The 12,724-nt window shown below is 38.0% G+C and overlaps 1 protein-coding gene across 1 annotated transcript in view; it reads right to left on the reverse strand.

The window, feature by feature from the left end:
* Positions 1-12,724, reverse strand: part of MICU2 (mitochondrial calcium uptake 2) — a 166,939-nt gene that overhangs the window by 38,890 nt on the left and 115,325 nt on the right. The window contains 2 exon segments of the mRNA XM_036747578.1: positions 1,814-1,896; positions 3,613-3,651. Of these exon segments, the coding sequence (XP_036603473.1) occupies positions 1,814-1,896; positions 3,613-3,651 (122 nt within the window).

Raw genomic sequence — 12,724 nt, forward strand, 5'->3', positions numbered from 1 at the left:
AATAAATTGATTGCAAAAGTCTGATGTTTATTGCAATCTTCCACACTTACAGACCTCTACATATATAAAGCCTACTTGGTCACTGTTTGGGCTTGATTAACTCAGAATGAATGTAAATAACAATTGTTTCTATTTTTGCCAGAAACCCTGAGGGTCTTCTCCCAGATCTATTTTTTAAAGAGGCCATTCTTTGCCTCATTTTAAAATTAAACCTTAATCACTGAATGGGCACTGCTTCAGTCAAACTGAGTCCTGTTAAAGACCTTAGCTTAAAAAGGCCAAGGTCCCCTACTGATCCTGGGCCATCTCCAGTTGTCCTGATCCATATCTGGCCACTGGACCCAGATGGCTCCAGGAGAAAATGAGGTTGGTGACTTTGCATGGCCCTCCCTCACTTAAACCAAATTCACTTGTATGTCACGGCATCACCTGCATGATGTCACAGTCCTCTTCAAGAACGAAGAACAAACAACGGCAACTTATATAAATAAGCGGTAGGTGCCTTTTCATATTTCTTCTTTAGGGACAAACTTGGTCATCACTATATAAGAGCACTCAGTTTTAATTTTATTGCTTTTCCTCCCATTTACATTGTTGTAGTCATTTTTATACTGTTTTCCTAGTTCTGCTTACTTCAATCAATCATCAAGCATTTATTAAACATTTACAATGTGCCAGGAATTGTGCTAAGCACTGGAGAAAAAAGGCAAAAAACAGTCCTTGCTCTCCAGAAATTACAGCCTAATGAAGACAATATATAAACAACTATGTCCAGGTTAAGCTGGAGATAATCAACAGAGGGAAGGCACAAGCATTAAGAGATCAAGAAAGGCTTCTTGTGGAAGGTGGGATTTTAGCTACAACTTGGTGGAAGTCAGGGAAACCAGAGGTCAGAGATAAGGAAGTATGGGGAACATTCAGTGGAAATGCAAGGAGTCAGGAGAGAGAATGTATCTTGTGGAAGGAACACCAAGGAGGTACTGTTATTAGATTACAGAGTACATGTGTATATGGAAGTAATATGTGAGAAGATTGGAAAGGTAGGAGGGGTCCAAGTAAAGAAGTAAAGAAGAGGTTTTCATACTGTATTTGATCTTTGAAGTGACAGGAACCACTGGAGTTTATTGAGTAAAGGGTTGAATAAGGGTCAAATTTATACTTTAGGAAGCTAAATCGAGGATGTCTGTAGTGAGGAAAGACTTGAGGCAGGGAGATCAACTAGGAGGCTACCGCAATAGTCCAGGCATTATGTGATAAAGTGTTTACACCAGGGCAGTGACAGTGTCAGAGAAAAGTATGGGGAGTATATGAGAGATGTTAGAACCTAGATTTGATAGGACTTGGCAACAGATTAGATATGGGGTGGAGTCTGTGAGAGAGTGTGAGAAGCCTGGGTGACTGTGAAAGGATGGTGGTACCTTCAACAGTAATGGCAAAGTTAGGAAGGGGACAGGGTTTGGATGGTGGTGTGGGGAATGAGTTCAGTTTTAAACATGTTTAGTTTAAGATGGTCTATGCGACAGCCAGTTGGAGTTGTTTCACAGGCAGGTGGAGATGTGAGTCTGGAGTCTTCTCCGTATTTACCATATTTATTGTTCTTTAAGTTTACAATCACTTTTCTAAGGTTATCCTCCACTTTAATTTCTAAATTTTAGTAATGATGATTCTTGATACATTTATTACCCACTCAGTAACCATAATTTATTTTTATGGACAAGACAAAATGTCAACATAACGAAAAAATACTTTAGAATATCATTTTAGTTCTTATGAGAAAATCTGAAATAACTTAAAATAAGCTGAAGCAACTTACCTTAAAGAATTCCTTTTTATCAACAGTCTCATCTCCATCTATATCCAGCATCTTAAAAGCAACATGAAACCCAGTGTGGGGTTCTGCAATAAGTGTGAAAAATATGTTCTTATAAATTTATAAATGTGATAAATTACTTTCAGGCACAGTTCTTCAAATCAGAAATTAGTTACTTGAATGATAATAGTTACAGATAGAGATTTGGACCTAAGATTTCAATGGTATAGGGAAGTCCCAGATGAGGACACTCTCTCTATTAAAGCATGCTCTCTTTAACTTATAGTCTCAGAGTATTGTCTAGAGCAGAGGTGTCAAGGCAAAACTCCAAAGGAGACCCAAACTAGATTAAAACGTAATGGGAAATGCTTACAAGATACATAAAAATACAATATAACATAATGTTAATTTGTGGTTTTCTAAGTTGCCCACAGGATCTATTTCTATTTGAATTTGACACCACTGGTCTAGAAGACTGAAATTAAATGACTTGCCCAGGATCACACAGTTAGTATGTGTCAGAAGTGGGGATTGAACCTAGGTCTTCCTGACTGAGGCCATTCTATCTCAAGGATTCCTATTTCTTCTCATGCTAAAAAATTCTTTGAAAGCTGATTTTTTGGTGGCTTGTGTCAGGACTGACTCTCCTCTTTTCTTCTCTCTCCCTCCCCCCTTTCTCTTTCTCTCTCTCCAAATGTATTTAAGCAATCCAGTGGATTTCTGTTTCTCCACTCTTAAGTTTCAAATGCTAATTAGCCTTTTATTAGAGAACAACTAGATTAAGATGTCTTCTACACCTTACTTTTATACCAATTTTTTTTGGTACTGTTAACTCAGGCACTGTCAGATGAAGCAATAGAAAGTTAACTAAGTTTTGATAAGGGGTACAGGATGGAAAGGGTCTGGAGTCAGCAGAGAGTGGGACAGGAATGGGAAATCCTCCGTCAGAGGTAAATGACTTGCCTAAAGTCACAGAGTGATGAAGCACAGAAAAGAACTCCAGTAGCCTGGCTTTTGGTCTGCTAAATTTTCTCTTGAAACACGCTAATACATTCTACTCTCTACCCACAAAAAAGATTTTTACTCACTGATGTTTCATTTAATGTAAAAAAAATATTCAAGATTTTCAATTTACTCTTTTTTGCTCTAGTTAGGGCATTAGAACACAAACTCTACCGTATTTCTGTTCCTTGGCTGTTCTACTGACTAATCTCTATGGTCACATTTTTTTCTTAGATAAGGGCTTTTAATATAAAACACTAAATTTCTGGACCTTTAAGTCCAAATCTAATCCTGTGTCAACCATGCTGTGCAGAATTTAACTGGCTGTCGCAATTCAAACCTGATATGTGCTTCACTAAATAATCAGTTTTTAACTTTTATACATACTTTGGTCCAGATTACATTAATCTGACATAGAATCCAATTGAATTTGATAGATAATGCAATCTTAAATTTCTATTCAAATATCTAGTTTTGAGAAAAGTATAAAGCATTTATTTATTTAGTACTTACTATGTGCCACCTGTGCTAAATACTGAGTATATAAAGGAAGGTAAAAATCTAGTCCCTGCCCTCAAAGAGATCACATTCTAATCAGGGAGACTAATGCAAATACTATGCACATACAACAATATAAAAAGTAAAGGTAATTTCAGAGGGAAGGCACTACTAGTGCCTAAAACAGTGCCTGACAAAGCATATTCTCGACAAATTGTTACTGCTGATGACATCTTCATACTTTGGTGAACAAGAAAACTACATTATTTTTGTGTGTACCTAGGAAGATGTAGTGTACTTACTGGTGATAACTGTTAGCAAAAACAGATATTCCATATATGGAAATCAATCCTGGAAAAGCAACAGAAAATATTAGTGAGAACTATATGTTGACATAATTAAAAGAACATAATTGGAAAACTAATTGTAAAATCTCAATGATTTTCTTTAAAAAATTTTCACTTTGGTAATGGTGGAACACTTATAATATATTGAAGGGTAAGATTAATGCCTTTAATATCACAGACCAATCATTTTATATCATTAATACTTTATGTGATAGGAGGCAGAGGCAAGATGGAAGATTAGGGGCAGCCATCCAGCTGAACTCTCCCACATTCCCCTCTAGACATCTTTAAAATAACACCTTAAATTCTGGAGCAGCAGAGACAACAAAAAGTCAGGGGGAGATATTTTTCTGGCCTAAGAAAACTTAAGAGGTAGACAGGAGAGAGGAGTGGAGGTCCATCCAGAGCTCACACACAGTGGAGAAAGCAGCAGCATGAGCAGCTTTAGGAGCTCTCAGCCCAGAGACAGTAAGGGCATTGGACAAACTGGTCAGAAAGAGATTACAGGGAATCCTTTGCTAGCACTGGGTACTCTCGTTGCTACTCTGGCAAGTCTATTGCTCACATGGTGGTCTGGGTCATAGTTCCAGCATGAGAGAAGCACTGGTTGTTGGTCACAAGAGAGTAGACACCCTGGTCACAGTTCCAAGGCCAAAGATGAGCACTAGTGTGTAGCTGGAGGGGACCAGGACCCCTTCCTTGATAAAGACCAGCACACAGACAAGGAGTGCAGTGACCATACCTCTCCCAGGCTCACACACACCACTTTGGAAACACCAAAAACTTGCAGACCTCCTCCCTTCTATATGCACCCTTCCCCCAACAAAACAAAATAAAAAACAAAAAAACCTAGCTCTGAAAACAGAATGATAAGGTCTGAAGTTCGGGAAAGTGCCTCCCTAATCCTAGGTGAGCAAAGCCCAACTTTAATATAAAGTTCAAAGTCAATAAATAGGCTAGAAAAATGAGCAAACAAGAAAAAAAGAATTTGACCATAAAAAGTTACTATGGATGGCAGGAAAGACCAAAACATAAACTCAGAAGAAGACAGCTTTTAAAAAAGTCTAAAAGAAAATGCTAATTGGATTTAAGCCCAACAAGAATTCCTAGAAGAGTTAAAGGAAGAGATAAGAGTGGGTAGAAAAAAATTTTGAAAATAAATGAGAGAGTGGATATAAGAAAATTATGAAAAAAGAATTAACAGCTCGGTAAAAGAAGCACAAGAAATACTGAAGAAAATAATGATTAAAAACAAAACTGGCCTAATGGTAAAAGAGACACAAAAATTCACTGAAGAAAAGAACGCTTTAAAAGCAGAACTGGCCAAATGGAAAAAAGGTACAAAATCTTACTGGGAAAATAATTCCTTAAAAATCAGAATCGGGAAAGTGGAAGCTAATGACTCCATGAGACATCAAGAAACAATAAAACAAAATAAAACAAATGAGAAAATAGAAGAAAATGTGAAATATCTCATCAGCAAAACAACTGACCTGGAAAACAGATTGAAGAGAGATAATTTAAGAATTACTGGACTACCTAAAAGCCATGATCAAAGAAAGAGCCCAGACATCATGTTTCAAGAAAGTATAAAGGAAAATTGCCCTGTGAAAGGATCATGTTGATCCAGGGTAAGATTATACAGGCATAGGCCTCAGTTTACCAAAGCACAGGCCTCAGTTCACCAAAGAGACGGAATATGATGAACTTTAATTCACTCCTAGCATGTTTGGAGAGCAGATGGTCCTGAGAACTGAGGGAGACATCCTTTCGGGATATTGGCCAGCCCTCAAGGAAGTACTTATCAACTGCCTATGAATTCCTAGGACTAGCCATTCTAGGAAAGTGCTGTCCTTGGGGCTCTGGAGATGCTGGCCCCTCCCAGAGTCTTGCGTAAGGATTGGTACCTTGCCAACACTTGGCAGTGAGCCTTTTTTGTTCTCAGACTACTTAAAGAATAAAGTTTAGGGACCTAGTTGGAGTCTCACCCATGGAGAGGATGCTTGTCTAGGACCTTCCCAATCAGGACACAACAGGCTGCCCCCCAGGATTCCCCAGCTGTGAACTTCAGAGGTTGGTGCTTCCCCCGATTCGGTGATGATTTCTGTAACTATACTTGTATATCTTTGCTTCGCCTTATTAGTCATTGTATTAAGCTGTTTAGGATATTGCCTCTGCAACACTAATAGCATGTTCTTTAATTAAATATCATTATTATCCTCTGTTATTGGGCTGGGCGTGTCATTTTGTAGGAGCGAATCGAAACTAAAAGAACCTTAATTGAACACCCTGATATCTTAGATCCAGAGAGTAAATAGAAATTGAAGGAATCTACTGATCACTTCCTTAAAAAGATTCCAAAATTAAAACTCTCAGCAATATTATAGCCAAATCCCAGAGCTCTAAGGTCAAAAAGAAATACTTCAAGGAGCCGAAGTAAACAATTCAAATATGGAGTCACAGTTAGGATCACACAAGATTTAGTGGCTTCCATATTAAAGGAGTGGAGGGCTTAGAATAGATATTCTAGAAGGCAAAGGAGCTAGGATTAAAACCAAGAATAACCTACCCAGCAAAACTGCATGTAAAGCAAAAAATAGATATTTAATGAAATAGAGGACTTTCAAGAATTCCTGGTGAAAAGAGCAGAGCTGAATAGAAAAACTGACATTCAAACATAAGGTTCAAAAGAAGCATGAAAAGGTAAACATGAAAGAGTAATTATAAGGGACTCAATAAAGTTAAAATGTTTACATTTTTATATGGGAAGATGATGCATGTAACTCGTAAGAACTTTGTCATTATTAGGGCAGTTACAAGGAGCTTACATAGAAGGCATGGTTATGGGTCAATTATGTTGGAATTATCTCCCCCAAAAAATGAAGTGGGAGGAGAAAAAGGGATACACTGGAAGAAGGGGGAAAGGAGAGGTAGAATGGGAAAAATTTTCTCACATAAAAGAGGCAGGCAAGAAGAGCTTTTACAGTGATGGAGGGTGGGGGGGAGGAGGAAATGGGTGGTGGCAGCAGACAATGTTTGAACCTCACTCATAGGAATTGGTTCAAAGATGGAAAAATATATATACACTGTCAGTAGTATATAGAAATGTAACTCACTCAATAGGGAAATAGAAGAGGAAGGGGATAAGAGAAATGGCGGAATGATTAAAAGAGAGGGCAGATTAAGACAGGAAGTATTAGAAGCCAAATAGACTTTTAAGGAGGGACAGGATGGAGGAAGGGCAGGGGGGGGGGGGAGAGGGAGGGAGGGAGAGAGAGAGAGAGAGAGAGAGAGAGAGAGAGAGAGAGAGAGAGAGAGAGAGAGAGAGAGAGAGAAACAGAAGATAATCTCATGAAAGGAAATACACAGTAAATACGATTGTGAATGTGAATGGGATGAGCTCACCCCTAAAAGAGAAGCAGATAGCAGAATGGATTAGAAAGTAGAATCCAGAAATATGTTGTTTATAAGAGACACACAGACAATTAAAATAAAAGGATGGAGCAGTATCTAATATGCGTCAGCTGAACTGAAAAAAAAAAGGCAGGAGTAGCAACCATGATCTCAGACAAAGTAAAAGCAAAACCAGACCTAATTAAAAGAGATAATCAGGAAAATTCCATTTTGCTAAAGGTACAATATAGTAATATCAAATTTTTTTTTACAGCAAGTTTCTCTGATAAAGGCCTCATTTCTCAAATACATACTCAGCAGAGAACTGAGTCAAATTTATAAAACTAAGAGCCATTCCCCAATTGATAAATGGTTAAAGGATATAAACAGGTAGTTTTCAGAAGAAGAAATCAAAGTTTTGAAAAGTGCTCCAAAACACTTTTGATTAGAGAAATGTAAATTAAAACAACTCTGAGGTACCACCTCAGAAATGATAAATGTTGGGAGGGAGAGGGGAAAATACACTAATGAAAACTGTTGGTGGAGTTGTAAACTTGTCCAATCATTCTGGAAAATTTGGAACTATGCCCAAAGGGCTATAAAACTGTGTATACCCTATGACCAACAATACTACCACTAAGTCTGCATCCCAAGGAGATCAAAGGAAAAGAACCTATATGTACGAAAATACTTATAGCAGCTGTTTTTGAGGTGGCAAAGAATCGGAAATTGAGGGGATGCCCATCAATCGGGGAATGGCTCAACAAGTTTTGGCATATGATTGTGACGGAGTACTACCGTGCTATAAGAAATGATGAGGGGGTGGTTTCAGAAAACATGGCAAGGCATATATGAACTGACACAATGTGGAGTGGAGAAGAACCAGGAGATCATTGTGCACAGGAACAGTAATATTGGTTGTAATGATGATTAACTGCAAAAGACTTGGCTACTCTGATCATACAATGATCATGATGAAAAACTGCTAACCACCTCCAGAGAGAGAACAGATGAACTCTGAATGCAAACTGAAATATAACTTTCTCCTTTTATTTTGTTTTTGCTTTTTTTTTTGCAATATGCTAATATGAAAATATGTTTTGCATCATTTCACATTATAATAGATATAAGTTTGCTTGCCTTCGCAGTGGGTGGGGAGGAGGTTAGAAGGAGGGAGAGAACTTGGAACTCTCAAAATTTAAAAAGAAAAGAATGCTAAAAATACATAAATAATAAATTAAGAAATACTTCATGTTATAGCAAAGCATTAATTTTACCAATAGGGCAATGATCTTACATTCCTTTAAAGGTTTTTAACCTTTCTTGTGGCATTCACAACTCTCCATCTCCTGTCTGTCTCTTTTCAGTGGCTTTCTGGAATATCTTTGATGCATTCCTTCATCACTGCTGACTCTTGGAATCCCTAGTTTTTTCCTAAGACTTAGCCCAAGCAGTATCTTCTAAATAAATCTTTTCCTAATTTCTGTAGCTTTCCTTTCCTCTTCTTAACCAAAATGATCTCATATCAATTTTGAATATACTTACATATGTACATGTTTATTTTCTCCAATAGAATGTAAGTTCCTTGTGGGCATCCTCTATTCACATACCAAAGTGATATCCTAAAGTACAAGTCTGACCCTGATACCTCCTACTCAATAAACATCTGTGGTTCCCTATCACTTCCAAGATCAAACAAAAAAAAAATACTCTGGCATTCGAAGCCATTCAAATCTAGGAGGGGACTCTCTCCTAGTTTTCCAGTCTCTGTACCTTACTCTGACAGCCACATACTCTCTGATCCACACTGGTCTCCTGGATGTTCTACAAACAAGACATTCCATTTCTTAGTTCTGGGTATTTTCTTGGGCTGGCCCCCATGCCTGGAATGGTCAAAAGCAGTAAAGCTCCAATGCAGGAACATTTCTTATGTTACATAGTAATTAATCAGAAGTTATTTCCCTTCTCCCAAGAGTTTTTTTTCCTTCCTGGAAGCAGTTGGGGTTAAGTGACTTGCCCAGGGTCACACAGCTATTAAGTGTCGAGTGTCTGAGGCCAGATTTGAACTCAGGTCCTCCTGACTCCAGGGCCAGTGCTCTACCCACTGCACCCACCTAGCTGCCCCTCTCCTAGGAGTCTTGAGGATTTTTTACTTAATTCCTAAGTTGTAAACTATTAAAAAATGTTTTGATGTATAATTTTAAGATAACAATTTAAAAACAAGGGGTGACATTTAATTTACAAGCTGTAAGTATTAAATACTTTTCAGTAACTGTGCTCTTTATAAATGCCCTAAGTTTCAGTCTTCTTAAAGCTTTATCAAAGGGCAGATGCTTAGAATGTTATTGCTGAACAATACTGTTTATATAAACCCTATCTTTAGACTGTATGATGTTATTTTGACACTGCCACATCTCTATATTTATTCAGGCTTTTTTATTTAAGTCGGTGTTTCAAAGGAACAGGCTGGAATTTTCCTTCAAAAGAAAAAAAGTTCACCTTGCAGAAAGGACGTTCTTATTTTTTTTTTAAAGGTGAGATGTCCTTTTGGCACAAAGCCTAGCAGTGTTATCAATGCAATCTAGCAATCTGGCAGTTTTTTGTGTTGCCATATTCCCCCAAGAATTAGAGGAAAACTACTCTCTGCTTTTTTCAATGCAGCCAAGGGATGAAATACTTTGATCATTCAATAGAATTAGAGCAGTTTTCCTCCTAGGCATTAAATATGACAAAGCATATTTAATTTATTCCTCTTTCATATAACACTGGATATCTTCAAGAAAAAAATAAGGTTTAATGTAGGGATTAAAAACTAAAAACTCTTTTAATTCAACTTCAGAATAAGAGATGGTAACTTTTCGGAAAAAATACATTAACTTTAAATATGTCAAAAATGTGAACTGGAATTTTCATTCCAATTATAGTGAAACCTGAATCACACAAGACCAGATTTTTTTTAAAAGTAGAATTCTATTTATATAAATGCTTACCTGTGTGGGCCCCTACTTCACGACAGGATCCTTTTAGAAAAGATAAACCTTAAAAAAACTCTTGTATTCCTTCCTTTCTGTTTATTACTAAAATCACTTTGTAAAGGCTCTCTTCTCAGTCCCAGACTATTGTACTAGCCTCCAAACTAGACTGTCTACCACTAGTCTTTTCCTACTACATGCCATCTTACACAAAAACTGGTATATTATTATTAAAACATGCTGAAATTCCACCCTCTGGCCACATAGCCCTCTACTCCCAATCTGTTCTAATATTCTGTTTGGATTTATTGTGACCTGTCACTTGATCTTGATGTATCACTAATTCTTCTAGATTGTCTTTCCCATACTGACTTCACTTGTCTTTACAGGCAGCCCTGATTCCATGGTCTATCACTTTAATTTTTCAATGGATATTGCTTTTGAATCACTTTTCCCTGACCTTATCCACTTCCAAATCTTTTCCCTTAGGAGAGTAATGTCACCATCAATTTTTTGTTCTCATACTGCTGAACTCTGTGGGAGCAGGTCACAAAATTTGGCTAGTTTTATCCACTGCTACTTGATAATTCTTGTGCTTTAATTTTGCAGTCTAGCTAAATCATTCTCTACAGCAACTGTTCCAAACACTTTCCTCTTCTGCATAATTTCCACTTCTGCAAACATTTCCCCTAACTGCATACTACTCCATGTGAATACAGCAATAGATTAAGCTTCACGGAAGAGGTATGAGTTTCAGAGTTGGTATCTTGCAGGATAATGAGTTTTTGGAAATCACGAAGTCCAGGAGAGCAGCTGGGTGGGAAATGATGAGGTGAATGCCTTGGGTATCCTTAAATGGTGGAACATCTGGGAGGAACTATCCCACATCCACCTGCCCACCCCCAACCTCTCCAATTAGTAGGGAAGGGCCTCAGGGCCAGTAGGTATTGAAGAGACCTTAACATTCTACAAGATGAAATCAACTTAAACTTGCATCTCCTCTACCCTTCTTCTCTCTCTGGTTGGAGGGGAGGGGTCTTTGGAGAAATTTTCCCAGGTCCTCTACCATTTAAGGAGGGCACCCAGGGCATTCACCTCATCATTTCCTATGTGGCTTTTCTCTTGGACTTAATGATCTCTAGGAACTAATTGCCCTACAAAATGAAATCAACTCTGCAACTCACAATTCCTCAAATAATTTTCAAATCCCACTGTAGGGCTTTATCATGCCCCTGTGCAAGGTACTCTTCCCCTTTCAGCTTCTTTTTATGTGCTGTCTGCCTCCCTCCCTTCCCCACTAGATTGTAAAATCCTCGAAGGCAGGGACTGTCATGCTCTTTTTTGGGTATCCTCGGCACTTAGCACAGTGACTAGCACATAGTAGGCATTAATAAATGTTTATTGATTCTGACTGACTCATACTTCATTTCAATCAAGGCTCTTTGACAGGAGATTCCTTAACCTTCCTTCCTATTCCTCATCCCACTTACTCTTCTTTTACTCTCAGGTCTCAGAAGAGGTATCCCTACTACTCACTATGGTAAATCTCTCTACCTGGGCCCTTTATTCAATCACCCTCCACTTATAGGAAGTTGTTTCAGGAATCATTTCCTCTCTCTTATACATAAGATCTCCAATGCCAACAATTCCTTCTGATTTGCCCCCAAACAGGCCCAGGATTCCTCAACATTAAGAAATCCTCTCTTACCTCTTCTACCTAATAGAGTTGCCACCCCATCAGTCTCCTCTCTTTTTGCTGCCAAACAAGTCTACCTCTGACTTTCTAACCATCTATTCTGTCCTCGGTTTCTTGCAATGTTTTTTATCCACAAAATTCTACTTTAGCTACTTTATCAAAGGTCACTTTTTTATATATATATAAAAAAAACCAAAGCAACACACCAAACCAAAAATGGGCCTCAAACTTACTGACCTCTCTGCACCAAGTGACACTGCTAGATATTCTCCCCTCTCGTCTAGAGATAATATGCTGTCTTGGATCCCCTTCTACAACTCTAGCTTTTTTCTATCCCCTGGCTATTTGTCTTCGCGACTTTGTAAGGTGGATTGTTTACCAAAGTTTTGCTATCAGCCTTCTTTTTTCTTTTTTTTTTTAATACTTTGTTTTGGAGGGGAAAGGCAGGGCAATTAGGGTTAAGTGACTTGCCCAAGAGCCTTCTTTTTTCTTATAAAACTCTCTCCCTTAGCAATCTCATTCACTTCCAGGTCTTCAACTACCACTTCTGTGCTGAAGACTCCCAAATCACTATCTTCACCTCTGCTCTGTCTTCTGAATTCCAAACCCACATCTCCAGATGCAAACAGGAAAGCTCCACATGGATTTCTAGGCAGTAGTACAAATTTAATGTCTGATACTGATATTGTCATCTTCCCCCCTTAACATTATTCTGACTTTACTATTTCTGTCAGTCTGCCATATATGAAATCTTGGGACTTATTTTTGACTCTTTGCTCTCCCCCATCTCTCACATCAATCAGTTACCAAGATTTGTTAATTCTACCTCTGAAGGATATTCCAAACCCAACCCCTTTTCTATATTTTCATTGCTGTCCCTGTAGTATAAGTTCTGAGATTACCAGATTAGATAACTGCAACTGCTACCTACCATAGAGTTGATAATGGTGGGACACAAGGACTGTTGAACAGCAAGGCCTTAGATAAAGGTTACATATCAAAAAAC

The sequence above is a fragment of the Trichosurus vulpecula genome, chromosome 2 (assembly GCF_011100635.1).
Source record: "Trichosurus vulpecula isolate mTriVul1 chromosome 2, mTriVul1.pri, whole genome shotgun sequence".
NCBI classification, from domain to species: domain Eukaryota; kingdom Metazoa; phylum Chordata; class Mammalia; order Diprotodontia; family Phalangeridae; genus Trichosurus; species Trichosurus vulpecula.